This window comes from Monodelphis domestica, chromosome 5 (genome assembly GCF_027887165.1).
Source record: "Monodelphis domestica isolate mMonDom1 chromosome 5, mMonDom1.pri, whole genome shotgun sequence".
NCBI classification, from domain to species: domain Eukaryota; kingdom Metazoa; phylum Chordata; class Mammalia; order Didelphimorphia; family Didelphidae; genus Monodelphis; species Monodelphis domestica.
Genome location: NC_077231.1, coordinates 292,931,049 through 292,951,833, shown reverse-complemented (window position 1 = coordinate 292,951,833; position 20,785 = coordinate 292,931,049). Strand labels below are relative to the sequence as shown.

The following is a 20,785-nucleotide window of genomic DNA, read 5'->3' as shown; positions in this document are numbered from 1 at the left end:
TGGCTGAAGTGACTTGCCCAGGGTCATACAGCTTATTAAGTGTCTGAGGCCACATTTGAACCCAGGATTTCCTATCTTCTTGCCTGGCTCACTTCTGGGCTTCAATTTTCTAGGTGAATGACACAAATTCAATGCAGAAGTAATGGTGACATCTGACAAAGCCCCATTCTCTTTCTACTGGTTCTCAGCTCCATGCCAAGTGCCTATTACCTAGGACAGAAGGTGGCTCAACAGACAGAATGCTAAGCCTAGAGATGGGAATTCCTAGGTTAGAATATGGCCTCAAACACTTCCTAACTGGCCTTGCAGACCCTGGGCAAGTAATTTAACCCCAATAACCTAGCCCTTACCACCTTTCTGCCTTAGAACTGTGAAATTTAAATTACTCCACCCTACTTAGATCTTACTTTATGGAGAAGATGAAATTGTAATCTCCTGATTGAACAATGAAGGTACTTAGTTCTTACTTTATAGTGATGCTAGAACTTTAAGCTAAGTCTATATTTTTTTAAGATCTTAATACAAAAAAGTGTTAAGTAAAGGGTAAATTAATCACAAAAAGATTAAGTAACTAACAAAAGGTGAACTTAACAAAGAAGTGTTAAGTAACTCAAAAAGATATAATCTAATCAAAGAAGATGAGAACTAAAGAATGGGCAGTCCTGGAGAAAAGCCTCTGATGTGATTGATAGAAAATTGAGAGAAGGGGACACAAGAGTAAAAGGTTCATATATTTCATGTCACTTCCTCTCTCCAGTACCCTTGGTGGCAGAGAGGTGGCTAGTGGCAGCATGCTGGGCTTTTCGGCATCTTGGCGTGGCTACAGCTATTGTCCGGTTCAGTGGTGAGTTTCTGGCTGAGTTTTTCCTCCGTTACTTTCCAAACTTTATCCTCTTAGAAATCTCTAATCTCCTTCAGAGACCTATCGGTGGAGATTTTGAACTCCCCCTGGCACAGGCCAGGCGGGAGAAATCCTATGCCCTCTTCTCTCTTCCTCCTTAAAATCCTTCCCTCTATATTAATTAAAATTACCATAAATTTCCAGACTGGCTTGGGTATTTTATTTGGGATTTTTCCCCTGGCAACCAATTAATTCAGATTTTAAGTCGCAACCCTAAAATTATTACCAAAGAACCAATATTCTGTATCAATTCAAAGACAGAAGATAAGGGATAGAGAGACAGATAAATATAGAGATGGATAGACAGAGACAGAAAGATAGATGGATAGATGGATAGATAGATAGATAGATAGATAGATAGATAGATAGATAGATGGATGGATGGATGAAACAGGCAGACAGGCAAGACAGACAGACAGACAGACAGACAGACAGATAGATAGATAGATAGATAGATAGATAGATAGATAGATAGATAGGAGAGACATGGATGGATGGATGGATGGATGATGGATGGATGGATGGATGGATGGATGGAAGGATGGAAAGATGGATAGATACATACATACATACATACATGCATACATACACATTACCTGTTTGGATTCCTAGCTGACTAGCACGAGAAGAAGCAGTCAGAAAGTCAGGATCCCAGATAGGTGAGCTCTGGCTATAAACTTCTTCTTCTAACATGGAGAGAAACCTAGACATACACACAAACACAACACACACACACACACACAGGAGAGATAACATTAAAATTAAGAATTAATTTGTGCAAAGATTAATCAAACTAGCTTTTAAAGACACCTTTAAGAGTAACAATTATCTCTGTGGTAACATAAACCTAGAAACAAAGTGGTTTCCCACTGATTGGGGAAGGAACAAATTACAGTATGTAAATGTAGTGGATGCTAATGCTCCAGAAGGAATGATAAAAAAGACAAATTCCAAAGAGCATGGAAAGTCTGTATGAACTGATGCAAGGTTTGAAAGAACCAAGAGGAGAATACATGCAACATCTACAATAATAATATAAACAAAAAAATGCTTCAAAGGCATTCCAATTCTGATTACATATAAAGATGAATCTTGGTCCAGGAGAAGGGATGATGGAATATAATTGTTTCAAGATGACAAAAGATGAGAATCATCTGTGTTGGAAGAGAAAGGGAAATAGAGGAATTATTGGTAGAACTGTGGAACTATAGATATCGTTGGCAGAGCTGTCAATGGATACAACCATTCCGGGAAGCAATGTGGAATTTTACAATAAATTGTCCATGCCCTTTGACCCAGAAATTCCTTGCTAGGCATATACCCCAAACTGGTAACTGATAAAAAGACATGTTCCATATACAACAACACCTCTATAGCAGCAATTATGGGAGCAAAGAATTGGAAGTAAAGAAACCCATCAACTAGAGAATGGCTGAATAAAACATGGTACATAATTTAGTGGAATATTACTGAGCAGTAAGAAACAATGAACATGATGAATACAGAGAGACTTACATGAACTGAATACAGACAACAGAAACAAGAAAACAATATACGCAAAGCTTTGATAATGTAAATGGAAAGAACAACCAGGAAACAATAAAAAAATAAGCACTGCCAACAAGCCTGACCCTAAGGAAAAAAATATAAGACAAATCATCCCCAACCTCTGTCCACAAGGAAGAAAGAAACAATGCCTATATTGTCAAGAGTTTTCCATACAATAATAAACTTGAGGAATTCCATGTGAACTGGAACAACCTCTATGATTGATGCAGAGTGAGAGGAGTAGAACCAGGAGAACATTGTACACAGAGATGGATACACTGTGGTAAAATCAAATGTACTGAACTTCTCCATTAGTGGCAATGCAGTGATCCAGAACAACTCAGAGGGATTTACGAGAAAAACCACTATCCACATTCAGAGGAAAAACTGTGGGAGTAAAAACACAGAAGAAAAACAATTGCTTGATTCCATGGGTCAAGAGGATATAATTGGGGATGTAGACTCTAAGTGATCACCCTGGTGCAAACATCAACATGGAAATGGGTTCTGATCAAGGACACATGTAATACCCAGTGGAATTGCGCATCAGCTACGGGAATGGTGGGGGAAGGGGAGGGAGGGAAAGAAAATGATTCTTGTAACCAAGGAATAATGTTCTAAATTAACTAAATAAAATTTTTTAAAAAGTTTTCCATATATTGTTCAATTTTTCTTATTTCTTTTTCCTTTCTTACTCTTTTTCTTTTAAAAAAATTGTTATATGGGATGGATCATTGGGACAGGAACTGGAGAAGTAATCTTTGGGGAAATTTAGGCAATGTGAAAACAAAAGATATCAATGAACTCTACAGGATAATGGCTCTGGAGATTATAGCTACTAAATGATGCATATACTGTCAGACAATGACTGTCAACTAGTGTTACCAATTTGGAATATGATAACAAAAAGCTCTTCCCAAACCCCATGGACCACCCTGAGAACCACAGACTCTAGCCAATATGATTTCAATGCCTTTTGTTAATTCCTTTCGGTCTAGAATCAATACTGTGTACTGGTTCCAAGGCAGAAGAACAGTAAGGGCTGGGGCAATGGGGATTAAGTGACTTGCCCAGGGTCATATAGCTAAGAATGGTCTCAGGCCAAATTTGAACTCGGGACCTCCAGGTCTGCCCCTCTAACCACTGAACCACCTGGCTTCCCCCAAACCAAGATAATTCTACTGAGTTATCACCTCATACTATACTATATTCCTTTCCCTCATGTAAATATTGACAGCAGTTGCTGGGGTAGAGACAGAAGAGTGGCAGAAGATTCCTAAATGAGCATCCTCGATTTACTCCTGCAACATATGCATTCTGGATAGAGTTCCCCCTTCTCCCCTAAGCCACAATTGCTTACCTGGAAAGCTGGGGAAAACCCAAAGTTCAAACTTCTGTTACATTTATGTTTCTTCTTCTCTAATACCTTTAAAATTTCATTGGAAATTCATGACATAAGGACATCCCCATGGGAGAAGGAAGGGCAATTTAATTTTTTAAGAACTATTTCTTGAATGTTCAATAAAGGAATTAATTTTACCTAACTAGGCAAACTGATTAAAAGGGGTTTTGTTTTTCTTAGGCAGGTAGCTGTGAAGGATAAAAAAAAAAAGAGATCGATATCTCTTAAGTGAAAAAAAATTAAATTTTTCCAAATTAAAAAAATGTTAGCTATGTCTTGAAAATAAAAGTCAAAGGGAAATGGGGGTGGGGATTGGGAAAGGAAGACAAATTTAGAAAGACTCCGTGATACTGTTGATATAACGTTCAGCCCACCACCTGACATATATAAATATACAAATGCATATTTACAACATATGGTCATGGCACTGAGATGCACCATCAGACATGCATTCTCAAAGAGCCAATGTGAAAGTTTGTTGGACTCCTTGACTATCTGCATTAAGTAAAGGATTAATTTGATGGGGGAGGAGAGAGAAGGGTGTAGTAGGCTGGTGAGTGGTGACTGAGACCCAAGAATATCATTAAAACATTTGCTAAAAACATGCAAAGATAAAAGAGTGCAGAAATGGGACACAGAGTAGCTTTATTACTGTATTCAATGATGGGACACATGGATGAATGGATGCATGGATGGATGGATGCATGGATGCATGGATGGATGGATAGATAGATAGATAGATAGATGGATGGATGGATGCATGGATGGATGGATGCATGGATGCATGGATGCATGGATGCATGGATGCATGGATGGATGGATGGATGGATAGATAGATAGATAGATGGATGGATGCATGGATGGATGGATGGATGGATGGATGGATGGATAGATGGATGGACAAACAGAAGTATCTTTTCAAATGTATGTATATACATGTACATATACACATATATCTATCTATGTGTACTCTTTTAAAAAAACTGTCCCAGAAGTTCAATTTCTTCTACAAGTGTCTTCCTTGTTCTTCTTTGTTTATTAAAATCCTGGGCTTTGGGGATAATTGCTAAGTCCACAATAAAAAAAGAATTTTAATTAAATTAAACAGCTCAGGAAGGAGGGAAATTAAAAATGATGAAAGAAGAGCCAAGAATAATGACAATTTCATCCCCAAACAGAGCCCTCTCTTCTCCTTTGTTTCATTCTGAACATGTACTCTGGCTACAGCCATCAGTAAATAGGAACTGGTTGCTAATGAATCGTCATCAATCCCCTCAACAGCCTCCAATGTTGTCACATTCATCAGAAAGGGATTTAAAAGGAGAAGTGGGTGGTAGTTTGATCCTACTATTAGTAATGAAGCCACAAAGCTCCTCAGTCTCAGGCTGCCGGGTCTGTGTGCTAGAGCAAGAGAACACTATAATTAGCCAATATCTAATAGAGGCCAAATGGATTTTCAGGGAAAAAGTATTACTGTGGAAGGCAATTCCACTTCTCTCTGAATATCACTGAAACAAGCAGTTGTGCGACTTCGCATCAGATCCGTAATTTTGACTAAAATGAAAAAATGCTATGAAAAGCTACTTGGAAGAATTGGGGAAGAGATGTAAAAATTTTGGTATCTGAAAAGAATATAAGCTCCTTGAAGGCAGGCACTATTGATTCCTCCTCTTCGCAGCTCCAGAACCTAGCAGAGAAGCTATCACACAGTGGCTGCAAAATCAATGCCCAATTTATTGATCACCAAAAGTAACAGAAATCTGAAAGACCCAGAGAAACTCAGGAAGAATTGCAAGAACAGGCACAGAGTAAAGTAATCAGAATCAGCAGAAGATACATGAAACTTGAGCCCAGAGAACAAAGAAACCCACGTGGGTTCCAGAACGTAAAGCTGGGAGGGAGCAGAAAGGCCATCTAATCCAATCCTCTTCACATTGTTTTCTTCTTTCAGTATACTTGGGAGTGACATAGAGCATACAATCTATGACAGATGGGATCTTTTAGAGAATTTTGCTCAACTTATTAAAAAAAAAAAAACCTTTAGCTTCTGTCTTTGAATAAATAATAAATATTATTTCCAAGGCAGAAGAGCAGTAAGGACTAGGCAACTGGAGTTAAGTGACTTGCCCAGGGTCATGCAGCAAGGAATTACTGAGGTCACATTTGAACCCAGGACCTCTTGTCTTCAGACCTGACTCTCTAATTCACTGAACCACCTAGCTGCCCCTTACCTGTATTTCTTAATTACAAAGGAGATTCCATGGCAAAAATAGGGGCAGAGATGAGAATTGATGGTGGTATACAAAATAAAAGGCACCAGCAAAGCTAACTTTAAAAAAAAAAATCTCCTCCCATCCTCCTCCTCACACTCTCCCATTGCTGGACATTTTGTTCCCTCATCCCTTTGGGTTTCTTGACTTTGGTCCCTTTGGGTCTCCCCTGTCACAGTACCCAGTCAACAAGATGCTCCAGGGGACGAAGGGGTGGAGGAACTCCTCCAACAAGGAAAGGCAAAGGGAAGAAAAAGAGAGAACAAAAGAGTGCAGTGTCTTAGAAAAACAATGAACTTGGAGCCCCAAGAATCCTGGCTCTGATTGTGGGACCTCAAGCAAGCCCTGGGTTGTTCATCTCTAAAACAGGGACAAAATCCAGCTGCGTATCAACAGCACATCGTGAGGATGGATGACTTTCGGATCCCTCGTAAAGATCAAAGAGAGCTTGAGACAGTGTGATGGAGTGAACTAAAGACAGCGGTGGATTTGAAGGTTCAAAACCTCTTTCTGGAAAATTGCTAGCTGTGTGGCTTTGGCCAAATCCTTTAACACTCTAAACTCCAGACAAACTCTCTGCAAAATGAGAGGGCTGCACTCAGGTCTCTAAGGTCCTCCCAGCTTTCAAGCTATGATCCTTCACTCGAATGTCCTTTTAGAAATCAGCATTATTATAGCAAAAAAGTGAGGTGCTGGAGAAACTGTGTATTCTGGGTAAAGGGGAGCACAGTCCTGACCAAGGTCCAGTTAAGAATTCAATCTAAGCACCCAGAAAGCCATCTGATCCCTGACAGAGAGCTTCAAGGGATCTTAAAGAAGCTTAAAGAGGCATCTGATCCAACCACCCAGTTTGAAAGATGAGGAAATTGAGGCTTAGAGTGACCAGCAAGGGTCAGACATGAGTATCAGGGGCAGAGTTTGAGCTTGGGTCTTCCCAACTCTAAACTCGGACCTCCGTTACTTGAACAAATTCTCCTAAGACATACATCGATTTAAAAGTCAGGCTCCAACTACCAAGTCGTTCCCAGAGCTCGTCTCATAGAAGCCCACATCGCGCAGCTGTAAACATTCAGCACTTTAAGGGTTCCTGCTTTCTTGGAGTGGCCCAGGACAAGATGGCGCTGGGGTGGCCTGGAAGCTGGGGGATGCTGAGATCTCTCTTTCAGATCAGCATCAACATTTAGTCATTCCTACTATCAGGCTAACGACATTTTTCCCCCCAACACCAAAACATAAACCGTGTTAAACTGTTCAGAAACTGACAGAACGTTGTAATAGACGCTTGAGGACTGGGCGCCCGTCTTTGAGTAACATCTGAGAGCTGACTACCTCCCCCATCCCTGCCCCCAAGTCCCCGCTCCATCATACCCCCAGAAGAACAGACCAGACCTTAAGGGGACTGACTCGTGTGGCTCAAGCTACTCCAAAGACGTCTCTACAACACCCTCTGAGTCAACAAGCCTCGGCGGCTCTTCATAATTCCTCAGAAGACCATATTGTCAAGGTCAGTGGCAAAGAACAGCACTCGCTAATTCTCTTGCCTTTGCCTCCAGCCACATTTCTTCCATTTGCGAAACACTGTATTTTCCTTTAAAATATATCTTTATTTCTCAATATACTCAAAGCTTTTTTTTTAATAGTTTTAACACATTTTGCACTGGCAAAAGATTTTACTTTTATTACTATTACTATTCATGATTAAATTGCCAAAAAATCAAGAATTCCAATGGCTAATGGCTACGCTAATTTAGACAACTGAAAAGAACTTCCTGTTTTGTCTAAGGCAAAGAAAGGGGGTAGAACAAGAATATGCCCATTTTCTGGAGAACCAAATGTGCGAGACCCTGAGCTGAGGAGCATGCGAGGTCCTCCTGAAAGGGACCCTTCGAGGCAAGATGGTGAAGCTTGAAACCACCATGAGAATCCTTTCCAACCCATTTTAAAATAATGCCACAAAACGAATTCAGGAGTGAAAGAACCAACAAGGAGATGGAGTGAAGCCACTTTCGAGAAGAGGAAAACCTAAAAGGTAGGCAGAGAATATCTGGGGTGCTGGGATGAGAGGGGAGCCCAAAATTCCAGATTTCTCTGAAGTCCAGCCTTCTTTCCACTCCCCAAAGCCCCAACAGCCCACGTACACAGATTCGTGCCCAGCATCAGGAGCTTTAATGAAATAAAATGAGGTGGGTGGGAGGGGAGGGGTCAGCATCACCTAAGTAGCTCAGTGGATCAAGCCCAGAGGAAGGTCCTGGGTTCAAATTTGACCTCAAGCATTTTCTACACTTCACCCCCATTGCCTAGCACTTACCGCTCTTCTGCCTAAGAATCAATTCATAGTATTGAATCTAAGAGGGAAAATAAGGGGATTTTTAAAAATTAAATCAATAACTAAATGCAACAAAGGACAGAAGTGGACAGGCAAAGGGGGAACCTTTCCTAGGTTTGGTCCCTCAGACATCGGTCCCTGGATCCCTCAGCCAGCTGTCTCCAGCTTCTCCTCCTTACTTTGGGAAATGGGTGAGGATGAGCGTCCGCTTCTCCAGGGGCAGCTTGTCCTTCTCCTGCCGGGCTTGTTCCAGGAGCTGTCGGCGCATCACGGTGAAGACGGAGCGGAGCAGCGTTCTCCCAAACACCTGGGTAGTCTCATACCGAGGGAGGCTGTCACAGAACTGAGGCACGTGGCAATAGCACAGCCACCTGAAGCAATGAGAGAAAACCAATGAGCCACCCCCCAAGGACACTGGAGGGATTTCGGCACAGCCCTGAGGATCAACAACCAACTATCCTCCCAACAAGTCTTGTACTATGTGCTTATGGAGGGGGGCTGTGGTGGAGAGAGCACCAGGTCTGGAGTCAGGAGGAACGGAGGTCAAATTCAGCCTCAGAGATCCTGGACAAGTCACTTCACCCTGTTGGACTCAAGTTTCCTCATTTATAAAATGAGCTAGAGCAGGAAAGGGCAAACCACACCAGGATCTTAGCCAAGAAACCCCAAAGTGGTGTCATGAAGTGTTGAACTTGGCTAATCAACTCACCAACAAACGCAGCAACAAATAGCATTAGGGTCTGGAGCAAGGGGTTCTGGTCCTGGGTCCAAGAGCCCCTTGGCTTTGAGGGATGGGAAATTGGATAGCAAAAGAGCTTTAATTTCACTCAACTGTGGTTTCCTGGGCCATTATCTGTTCTGAATCAGACATTATTTTTTCCTTATTCAACCTAAACATTTCCTTTCCATTTAAACCTTGATTGTATCGCCTAGTTCAACACCCCCATTTTACTGCCCAGGAAATTCCCAGAGGCCAACTGATTTACCAAATGGCAAGGGCAGTATTTGAACCCAGGTCCTAGGATTCCAGCCCCAGAACTGTTTCCACTCTACCAAGATGAATGTCTCCTCCTAATGGTAAATGCCTGGGCTATAGGCAACTAATGGTACTTGTGAGCCTTTTTATGTGAAAGCCAATAAATCCTGTCATACCATACTATTTCCCACCAGCATCAAGAGATGAGAACGGATGGAATTGGGGCCCCAATGGCTGGGGTTCTGGGTTCGAGTTCAATCTCTGACACAGAGTGTTATTACTATGACCATTAACATCTCTCTGTATCTAGTTACTCACCCCTCATCTTGCCTGGATTCGTTCCCCAGACTCCATGCTGCCTCCTTCTCTGCATTCCTCCCTCTTCCATTTTTTTTTAATTTAAGTATTTTTCCATGGTTAAATGATTCATGTTCTTTCCCTCCCCACTCCCAGAGTCAATGAGCAATTCCATTGGGTTATACATGTGTTATCACTCAAAACCGATTTCCATATTATTCATTTTTGTAATGGAGTCATCTTTTAAAACCCAAACCCCCAATCACGTACCCATCCAACCAAGTGGCAAATCAAATGATTTCCTCCTGCATTTCTACCCCAACCGTTCTTTCTCTCGAGGTGGACCCATTTTTTTTTTAATTAAAGAGAGGCTTTCATGACTACTTTCTCATCTGCCCCAAACCCACCCAAGCTCAAATTCCACTTTGAATGAATGTCTCCTCCACTCTTCTTTTCTCCATCACATAAAATGCTTCTCCTGATAGGAATTTTGGGGTTACCTTGACAAAACAGAGCCCTAAAAATTGTTGCAAAGAGAACAGGAGGAAATATAGTAAATAGGAAAAAATGGAGACAAATTGCATTTATCATGTGCTACAGAAAGAAATGGAACGCCACTGAACCTAATATCACTAGGTATTGTTATCCCAGTGCCTTCCTTCTTTATTTATCTCCATTCATCCAAATGATCCAGTTCGTCCTTGTTTGTACACAGTGGTATGCACTGCCTTACTCATGTAATTGAGTGCAGACACTGACTTTTTTTGTCTTTCCTTTGTATCCCTAATACTTGGCACATAGTAGGTGCTTAACAGACTTTGTAGGCTGACTGACTTGACTACTGGAATGCCTGTATACTGCTGTGAATAGAATTCTGGGAATGGTTCCAAAAAGAATGCAAAAGTCTTGCTTCTGACATTTAAGAGTTGTGTAACCAGAGGGAGCTAGGTGGCTCAGCGAATAGTGCACCAGACTTAGCAAGGAGGATCTGGGTTCAGATTATAGCCTAGCTACTTCCTAGCTGTGTGACCCTGGGCAAGTCACTAGACCCTCATTGCCTAAGCCCTTACCACTCTTCTGCCTTGGAATCAATACCCAGTATTGATTCTAAGATGAAGGTAAAGGTTGAGCAAGTTCCTTAGCCTCCAATGCCTAGCCCTTACCACTCTTCTGTCTTGGAACCAATGCACCATATTGATTCTAAGATGGAAGGTAAGGATTGGGCAAGTCACTTAACCCCAAAAGCTAGCCCTTGCCATTCTTCTATCTTGGAACCAATATCCAGTATTGATTCTAAGATGAAGGTAAAGGTTGGGCAAGTCCCTTAGCCCCCATTGCCTAGCTCTTACATTCTTCTATCTTGGAACCAATGCACCATATTGATTCTAAGATGGAAGATAAGGATTGGGCAAGTCACTTAACCCCATTACCTAGCTCTTAGCACTTTTCTATCTTGTAACCAATACCCAGTATTGATTCTAAGATGAAGGTAAAGGCTGGGCAAGTCTCTTAACCCCCACTGCCTAGCCCTTATCACTCTTCTGCTTTGGAACCAATGCACCATATTGATTCTAGGGTGGAAGGATTAAAAAGAAAAAAAAAAGAGTTGTGTGATCACAGAAAAAACATCTCACCTCACCAAGCACTTGTTATCTTATTTGCAAAATGGTCCTCTAGAACCTATACTTCCTGGGGTTACTGTGAGACTCACGGGGATCATGTAACGTATGCATGATAGAAGCATCATTTTATTATCTCGTGAATTATTACCTCCAAACCAACTGCAGAGGAAATCCTAACCATTCAAAGAATGAGGCAGTAAGTAATCCTGAAGATTCTCTTCACCAATCCGTAATCTAAGGGCTGTTCCAGACACTCTTGGTCAGAAAAGAACCACATTAAAACACTGGCAAGTTCTCTGTAAACTAAAAGCTTCACAAAAATGTAGTCTGAAGGAGAATTCCCATCTACAAAGGAGGCTCTCTCCATCTACCTCTCTGCTGAAGACTGATGCTCTTCCTGCCCAAGATGACAGCTCATTAATATTATCATTAAAAAATCATAAAGAGATTTAGTAGGGCGTGCAAGACTGCCTAGAAGGGCTGATGAGGAAAGACGGTTCATATCTGATTTTTTAATCTCTCCCATTCCACTCCTCTCACTGGGGAATCATTTAAAGACACTAATTTGATTGTGTTTTTACTTCTCAAATACATCTGATTTCACAAAGCAGCAATACTTCTAGTAGATAAGAGCAGGCAACCGAGTCACCGACATCAGGCAATTGATGCAAATGGTCAACGCTGGAAGTGAGAGGAAGAGAAGGAAGTGGGGTGGTTTACATATGATTTCAATGACAGAAACAAATGAAAAGGCTTCCTTACAGGCTTGGCCATCACCAAGGAGGAGGCGCTTTTGTTTCAGACCCTATTAAAGGAAGTAAGATAATACTTCAGCTCATTTCAAGCCTGGAACATGAAACCCCCATTGCTGAGCCCTTACCACTCTTCTGCCTTGGAACCAATGCACCATATTGATTCTAAGATGGAAGGCGAGGATTGGGCAAGTCACTTAACCTCAAAAGCTAGCCCTTGCCATTCTTCTGTCTTGGAACCAATATCCAGTATTGATTCTAAGATGAAAGTAAAGGTTGGGCAAGTTCCTTAGCCCCCAATGCCTAACTCCTACCATTCTTAGCAAGGGAAGAAAATAGCTTTTTTCCTATGTTCCCACATCTACAAATGAATCTCCAATGCCCTGGTTGGTCTCTGCTCCTCTGGGCCAGCTTGGCACATCATTTCCATTTTTAAGTCATGTTATTCTTCTATCATTTTGACTGGATACAAAATGTTACTTCCTGAAGGGTCATGAATGATTCTTAAAGGGATCACAAATACTATTTCAGCCCTCTTGTTTTACAGACTAGAAAACCTGGGGAGAATTTGGGTTCCAGTGAAAAGGAAGGAGGACAGACAGTTCTGCAGAGATTAGTCCCCGGTTCAAGAAACTAAAGAATAGAGAAGTTAAGTGATTTGCTCAGGGTTACGTGTGCTAGAGGATAGGATTTGAACTCAAGTCTTCCTGATTCCAAGGACAGACAGGCTTCAACCCTTTCTCAGTTAAGCCACCAGAAGTCATTTCTGAATATAAGAATTTTCACTTCTCATCTTTCTCCCTGCCCGAGGAGGGCTTCTTCCTCTATCCGTATGTCCTGTTTACACCCAAGTATCCAAATATAAGAGGTTTCCTTACACAGCCATGCTTCCCTCTTGGCTTTTGTTCAATGCCATGCCAAAGAATTACTGGTTTCTGTTACTCCATCGTCTCCATGCTGAACACATTCCAGAGAGAAAATTGCAGAACTGCAGGGGACGTGGGATTTCATCACTTCAAGATTTTCCCCCAATGAGGTTCTCCTCCTCATGCAGAGAATTACCGTCCCATCCCTGCCTCTCCTGTGCAGTTCTTGGCCATGTCCTCCCTTATGCTGGCCACGGAGGGCTGACCTGGTGTGCTGAGGGTCTCGTATTCTCTTGCCATGACAAGGATCGCAATGGGCCAGGCTATCCAGCGGGCTGGCCGGCACTGAGAGTGTGCTCTCTCCACGTAACATGACCGATTGCTTTTTTGATCAACATTGAATGACTTCCTTTAACTGGTTCAGCAATGCCTTGGCTACAACATGGTGGAACCTATTCTTGCCCACTGTGGGCTTCTTTCCTGCCATTTGGGTAACCCTCAACTTTGCCTCTTTTCCCCTTGAGTCATCACAAAGAATTTCCATATCACTGGAGGAAAACGAATGCTTAAAGCACGAAAGCCAACAAAACTCTGAACAACTGTAATTCCAGAGACCCAAGGATAAAGCACGCTACTCGCCTCCCGACAGACAAGAGGCAACGGGCAGAACATGACCTACTTTTTGGAAATGGCGCAAGTAGGAATTTGTTTTGCTCAACAAAACACATATATTACAAAAGTTTTCTTCCCCCCCCCCCTTGTTTTTTCCCTGAGGGGAAGGGGACGTGTGGATGGCAAAGGAAGAAAATAGATTTTTTTTCCTTTGGAAAAAAAAAAGTTCAATGAGTTCTTTTAATGGGCTTTTTTGTGGTAGAGATGAGATGTGTTGTTGTTGAGTTATTTCAGTTATGTCCAATTCTTCCTGGAGCCCTTTGAGGTTTTCTTGGCAAAGATACTGGAGTGGTTGGCCATTTTCTTCTCCAGCTCATTTTACAGATGAGGAAACTGAGGCGAACAGGGTTAAGTGATTTATCCACGGTCATGTAGCTAGTCAATTTCTGAGACCAGATTTGAACTTGGAAAGACGAGTCTTTCTGACTACATGCCCAGCTCTACCCACTGTACAACCTCGCTGGCTCAGGGACGAAATCAGGGCTGGACATTTTACTTAAATGCCATGATAAAGCAGCTGGGTGGCTCTCTTATTTCTTCAAAATCTTATCAAGTGTCCATAGCATGCTATGAAGACCAAAAAAGTCAATGAGAAGCAGAGTCCAGCTAAAGCTCTGCTCTCCCCTGCTCACGTCACATTCTCAACATTGGACTCTCTTCAGCACCGGACGTTACCAAGGAAGGGCACAGACACACTGATGAGTACCAACAGGAAGGCAGCCACCATGGCCTCAAGCGTGCCTGCATGAGGATTGAAAGAACTAAGGCTGTTTAGCCTAGAGAAAGAAGAAAGACTTGTGGTTTGATGGGGAAAGCTCTGGCTCCAGAACCAAAGGCACCAGCTTCTAATCCTACCGAAGGCAATTACCATCTCTATGATCTTGGCCAAATCATTTAATTGCCCTGGCCTCATTTTCCTCATCTGCGGAATGGGGGAGCTGATCTAGAGGGATCCTTCTTACGCGAGATGAACAATCCTAGAATCTCAGCTGAATTTCCTATCATGCCTTCTGGAACAGCGGAACTTTGGAGACATGTGATCGTGGTCTTGCCATATTTGAGTGGATGTGGCATAGAGAATGATTTCCACATGGCCCTAACGAAGGAGATTATTTTAATGTGGGATCTGGGAACTTTTTTCTTTTTAGCATTTTGAGAAGTAAATTTCAATAGAATTAGTTTTCCTATCCTTCCATGGTTTGTTTTATGTATTTAAACACGTTATTCTCAGAAGGGGGTTTATAGGCTTTATCAGCCTGCCAACATAGCTCATGATCCCCCCCCAAAAGGGTAAAAACCTGGTGAAAAAGAGCTAGAAAAAGAAAAAAGAAAAAAGCTCATGACCCCCCAAAAAGAATAAGAACCTGGAAAAAAAGAGCTAAGAAAAAATAAAGAAAAATAGCTCATGATCCCCCAAAAAAGGGCAAGAACCTGGGAAAAAAGAGCTAGAAAAAGAAAAAATAAAGAAAAATAGCTCATGATTCCCCCAAAAGGGTAAGAACCTGGAAAAAAAGAGCTAAAAAAATAAAGAAAAATAGCTCATGATCCCCCCAAAAAGGGTAAGAACCTGGTGAAAAAGAGCTAGAAAAAGAAAAAATAAAGAAAAATAGCTCATGATCCCCCCAAAAAGGGTAAGAATCTGGGGGAAAAGAGCTAGAAAAAGAAAAAAATTAAGAAAAATATTGAAGGAAAAAAGAGCTAGAAACAACAAATGGAAATTTCCAGGAGACAAATCATGGCTGAATGTGAAGATAATAATACTCTTTGAATAATCTGAGTGGCCTCGCAGCAAAATGGACAGCCTTAGAGGGTAATGCCCTCCCCGCCCATGGAGGGATTCCTACAAAGGCTGGAGCAGCACTTGCCAGCTCAATTACAGAGGTGGGGTGGACTGTGGCAGAGAGAGAGCTAGATGGTCACTGAGGACTCGCTGGCTCTGAGATTCTGTGATAACTTCAGGCTCTTCTTTGCACAAGATCCTTATTATGGCCAACTGGTTTCAAAAAACATCTGGCTCGTATCATTTAATCTCATTTAGCAGGTTTTCTCTGCTTCCAATCTGCTCGCTCAGGAGGACTAGAAAATTCTAATCTACTGCCATATTCTAGCTGATATTTTCTTTTTCTTTCTTTTTTACTGAAAAAGAATGACTTGTTTTTTTAAAAAACTCTTACCCTCTTCCTTGGAATCAGTATTGATTCCAAGGCAGAAGAAGGGTAAGGGCTAGGCAATAGGGGTTAAGTGACTTGCCCAGGGTTCACTGTTAGGAAGTATGAGGTCAAATTTGAACCCAGGACCTCCCATCTCTGGGTCTGGCTCTCAATCCACTGAGCCACCCAGCTGCCCCCAGAATGGCTTTATTTTTAAAGAAAACTGCACCATCTTAGAGAGTTCCTGCCAACAGAGGGAATTCTGAAAAGACGGACAGAAAAAAAATTGTTTTCCACAGGAACAAATATGATTCTTACTAACTCTAGATTCCAAGGTCTGTACACTTCCCCCACATCTTCTGATACGCAGTGCTTTCTAATAAGATAACTTCAAAACTTAGACACATGGTTCTCTTAGTCAGCCACCCATTTTCACATTCTGCTCAGAAATCCTTCCCTGGCAGCTAACTCCCATCCATCCATGAGCAGCCAATGAAAGAGTTTGGGTTTTCTTTTGGCTCCAGGTTACTATCTAATGTCACTCATTGACCTTTTGCGAATGTCCTAACCTCCAGGAATTTCTCATTTAAATCTCCTTTTTCTTGCTAGAGTAGCTTTGTTGTTTTTCCAACAAGGAGATGCCGATACAGCAGTCCCTGGTTATATCTTGGGTCCTTATCCCAGCTTCACTCTATTGTGGGTTTATTGAAAAGAACATATCTAATTCTGTATCGCTGAGTTACACTTATCTCGGCACCCTATTGGCTGATGGAATAAAAGGCTACCACCACAGCACTGTGTTCTGTATCTTGAGTGCTGATTGGTTCAGTGACTGGTAGGTTAATAAGCCTAGTATTATAAATATAATTATTATATAGTATTATAAATATAATATATATTATATACATGATATATATTATATATAATTATTATAAATATAATGCCACTACTTGGCAGATTTTCACCTATCAAGAGAATCTCTGGAACATAACTCCTGTGATAGGTGAGGGATCACTGTATCTGGACAGCCACCCAAAGCCCAGCTGGCAAGCTCAACTTCCCTTTCGCTGCTGACAACAATGCGTGAACCTGGACAACTTTCTTTTAACTGTATTTATTTCTATCAATATTAACAATGCTCATTTTTAAAAATTTTTTTAAATTTTATTTAATTAATTTAGAGCATTTTTCCAGGATTACAAAAATCATGTTCTTTCCCTCCCCTCCTCCAAGCCCCTTCCCATAGCCGATGCACAATTCCACTGAGTTTTACATGTATCACTGATCAAGACCTATTTCCATATTATTGATATTTGCACTAGAGTGATCGATTAGAGTCTACATCCCTAATCATATCCCCATCAACCCATGTGATTAAGCAATTGTTTTTCTTCTGTTTTTCTACTCCCACAGTTCTTCCTCTGAATGTGGATACATTCTTTCTCATATGTCCCTCCAAATAGTTCTGGATCATTGCATTGCTGCTGGTAGAGAAGTTCATTATGTTCGATTGTACCACAGTGTATCAGTCTCCGTGTACAACAAACTGGAGGAATTCCATGTGAACTGGAATGACCTCCAGGAAGTGATGCAGAGTGAAAAGTCCAGAATCAGGAGAACAATGCTCATTTAAAAACCATTATCTGTCTGAAAAGAAACTCAAGTACAAATGGGGATGAAAGAGATCTTGATTTTGTTTAGGAATTTATCCTTTAAATAGATATGAACTTTCAAGCTTACTGGGCTTTGCTACTCACATGTCAGACATCTGCCAATGGCTGAGGGAGGCTGTACTTAAGAAACTAAAAGTACTTGCTTATCGAAATCACAGCCTTCTTCCTATTTGTTATGGAAGAACGTTGCTGAATGGATGTATTACTGTAAATGATCTGTATAAAACAAATGCTCCATCAAGTAGGAAGAACACTGGATTCAGACAAGTTTGGTATCCCAGGTAGTCCTTTATCAGTGATGTCACCTTCAGCAAGTCCTCTGATCTCTTTGCATTCTTGAGTTCCTCCTCTCTAACAGAAAAAAATGGTACTTGTATGCTCTACCCCATAGGTTTGTAAGGATCAAATAAAATGTTGTCTACAATGTACCCCCAAAACATGGGCTACTGTTACCATTTCCTCTGTGGATGTTGTAATAACAACAGATGGAGAAGTAATTCTTACAACTACAATGGGAGAACTTTAGAGCAAAGTCAATTGCTCCTAAAGTCAAATGTCATGAAGAGAGTTTAGCTGAAGGGCACTTCCACGACAGTCCAAGACCTTCACACAGAATGGGGGTAAGTTTTCCTTCTTGGAGGCAATGGCTATGGAGGTCCTACATCACGCTGGAAGGGCTTGGAGGAGAAGCACCATGATGGCCCATGTCTCCTTCCTAAAAGCCTACTTAGCAAAGTGTAGATACTCCCATCATGAGGTTGGCCAAGAGGATGGATTTTTTTTTTTTTTTAATCACAACCTTCCAAGGCAGCTAAGTGGTTTTATAGTTCCAGTGCTGAACTGGAAGTCAAGAAGAAGTGAGTTCAAAATCTGTCTCTGAAACTTATGAGCTTTGGAACTCTAGACAATTCTCTCTACCTCTCTAGTACCCCATTTATCTTTCTTTAAAAAAGAGATAATAGAGGTAGTGTGATATACTGGAGAGTGGGATGGACTCAACACTAGGAAGCCATGGGTTTAATTCTCACCTTGTCAGAGAGAGAGAGGGAGGGAGGGAGAGAGGAAGTGGAAGGAGGGGACGGAGAGAGGAGAGAGAGGGAGAGGGGAAGAAGGAAAGAGAGAGAGAGAGAGGGAAAGAGGGAGAGAGGAAGAAAGAGAGGAAGAGAAGGAGAGAGAGGAAGACGGAGAGAGAGAGAGGAAAGGAAAGAGGGAGAGGAGGAGAGAGAGAGAAAGAGGGGGAAGAGAGAGGAGAGGGGGAGGGAGGGAGGAAGAGGGAGAAAGAGAAGAAGAAAGGGAGAGCGAAAGAGGAGGAAGAGAGAGAGAGGAAGAGAGAATATATAAATCTGAGTGTATCTAATCTCCATAATACAAGGATCCACAATTTCAGTCCTGTGGCTATGATCTCCACCAACCCAAGTCACAAACTACTGGGAAAGGCTCTCTGAAAGCTGCTGTGGCTGAGTAAGTCTTTCCTAATTTAGCCCAGTCCCTGGATGACAGGCACATGGTCTACTGGTGGGCTTGATCCTCACCTTTGGTTTTCCCAGTTTTCTAAGACCATTCAGAGTTTGTTACCGAGCAGCATGGCTTTGGAGGACCCAGGGCTACTTCCATGCCCTGATGAGTGCCCCTAATGCAATTACCTGGTATAGTTCACCTTGTATCCTGCGACATCATCGTTTGGGGAGCGTTGTCTTCGTTGAGACGGCGTCTCCAGGTGCCAATAGTTGATGCGGTTTAGGAACATCTTGGCCAGCTCAACGATTGTCTGCCTCTCTTTGGAGGGGAGGTGACTAAACTTGTACTGGACAAAATTATTCACACCCTTAAAAAAGAGGGAAGACACTGGTTACAGCCATTGCATTGGTATTAGACAGACATTCAACAGCCATAGCTCTTTAAGAGACGCTGCACTAAGTGCTGGGGATGCCAAGCAAAAGGAAATCATCTCTGCCCTCCGGAAACTTTGGTTCTGCTAAAGGTCGCAATAGGTACACATGAAGTAAACACGAGGAAAACACAAAATAATTTCCCGAGGATGAGAAAACCAGTGACGGCGGGCGAGGAGGGATGTGCTCCAGAAAGGCCTGAGAATAGACTGAAGAAATGTGAAGGGAGAGCTAAAATGACTTGGCAATGAATTCAACATGAGAATTGAAAGAGAAGAAGTGTTTGCACAGATGGGGACCGTCTCATGTTGAACTGTTTGAATAGGAAAAGATTATCAGGCAGAAACCCAGAGCATTCTGCAAACAAGTGTCATCTCCAATTCACTGCTGAAAAGAATGAGATGCAAAGAAGGAAACTCATCCAAGAGGGTAATGAGAGCAATATGGAAGAGGATGGGAACCAGGGGGAGAATCCTGGACCTTCGACTCGCCTGAAAAAATGAAATGCTGCTGAGAAAACAAAGCCACAAGCTTGAAAGTGTCAAACGCTTCTCTTGGAAATATTTCCGCTTTAAAATTAATGAGTGATGAGACAGTTTTTCCGGTAATGTCAGCAAAGCACAACTTGAAAACAAACACCCTAAAGGATCGCAGATTTGGTTTATTTCTCTCTGCCTTTAAAAATTGCAATCACAAGATTGCTAAAGGACTTCTAATGAAATAAACCATTTTATATAATAATTATAATAATATAAGAAGAAGCAGAAATAAACCATTTCAACATCAACCTCTTGGCCTCCATGTTTCGTCCAAAGGTTCTGAATTTCTAAATGCATAAAGTTCTAGTCCAATCTAACAAGTTAACTACTTCAGGCAAAGTGGGCTTTTGTGCTAGGGGACAGAGATCCAAAAAAGAACATAAAAGACAAGTCCTCTCCCTCAAAAGAGCTGCCATTCTATGAGGATGGGCAGTGTGGTACAACAGGAAAAGTAAGGAAATGGAGGTCTCTGTTTGAAGACCTCCAGAGAGAACCCACGACGTTCCAAAACAGCCCATTTCATTTTTAGATGAGCTCTCAGCATTAGGAAGATTTTTCCTTACAATAAACCTAAATTTTCCTCTTAGATCTAAAGTCAGGAAGATCAGGAAAATGGAAGAGAATCCTGTGTGACTTCAGACAAGTCATTTAACATCTCTGGGTGTAGTTTCTTCATCTGTAAAATGAGACAAGACAGCCTCTAAGATCCTCTTCACCTTTAAAACTATGATCCTACAAATGGACTACAACATGGAAAAAGGCAAATACATATAGAATAATTTGAGGAATAAGAAAAGGTCCCTAAAAAATTTTTTTGAGGAAAAAGAAAAGAGCTCATCAAAAAAATTTCTTGCTCCCATTTTAATTTTTTAGCTTTCAAAATAAACTATAACTAGACTCAG

The 20,785-nt window shown here is 41.6% G+C and overlaps 1 protein-coding gene across 2 annotated transcripts in view; it reads right to left on the bottom strand.

Moving 5' to 3' along the window:
* KAT2B (lysine acetyltransferase 2B) overlaps positions 1-20,785 on the bottom strand; it is a 119,677-nt gene that overhangs the window by 33,767 nt on the left and 65,125 nt on the right. For both annotated transcript variants that reach the window (XM_001380477.4, XM_007505154.3), the window contains exons 5-7: positions 19,099-19,280; positions 8,627-8,818; positions 1,498-1,604 (exon numbers count right to left, since the gene is read on the bottom strand). In XM_001380477.4, the coding sequence (XP_001380514.3) occupies positions 1,498-1,604; positions 8,627-8,818; positions 19,099-19,280 (481 nt within the window). The remainder of the gene's footprint in view (positions 1-1,497; positions 1,605-8,626; positions 8,819-19,098; positions 19,281-20,785) is intronic.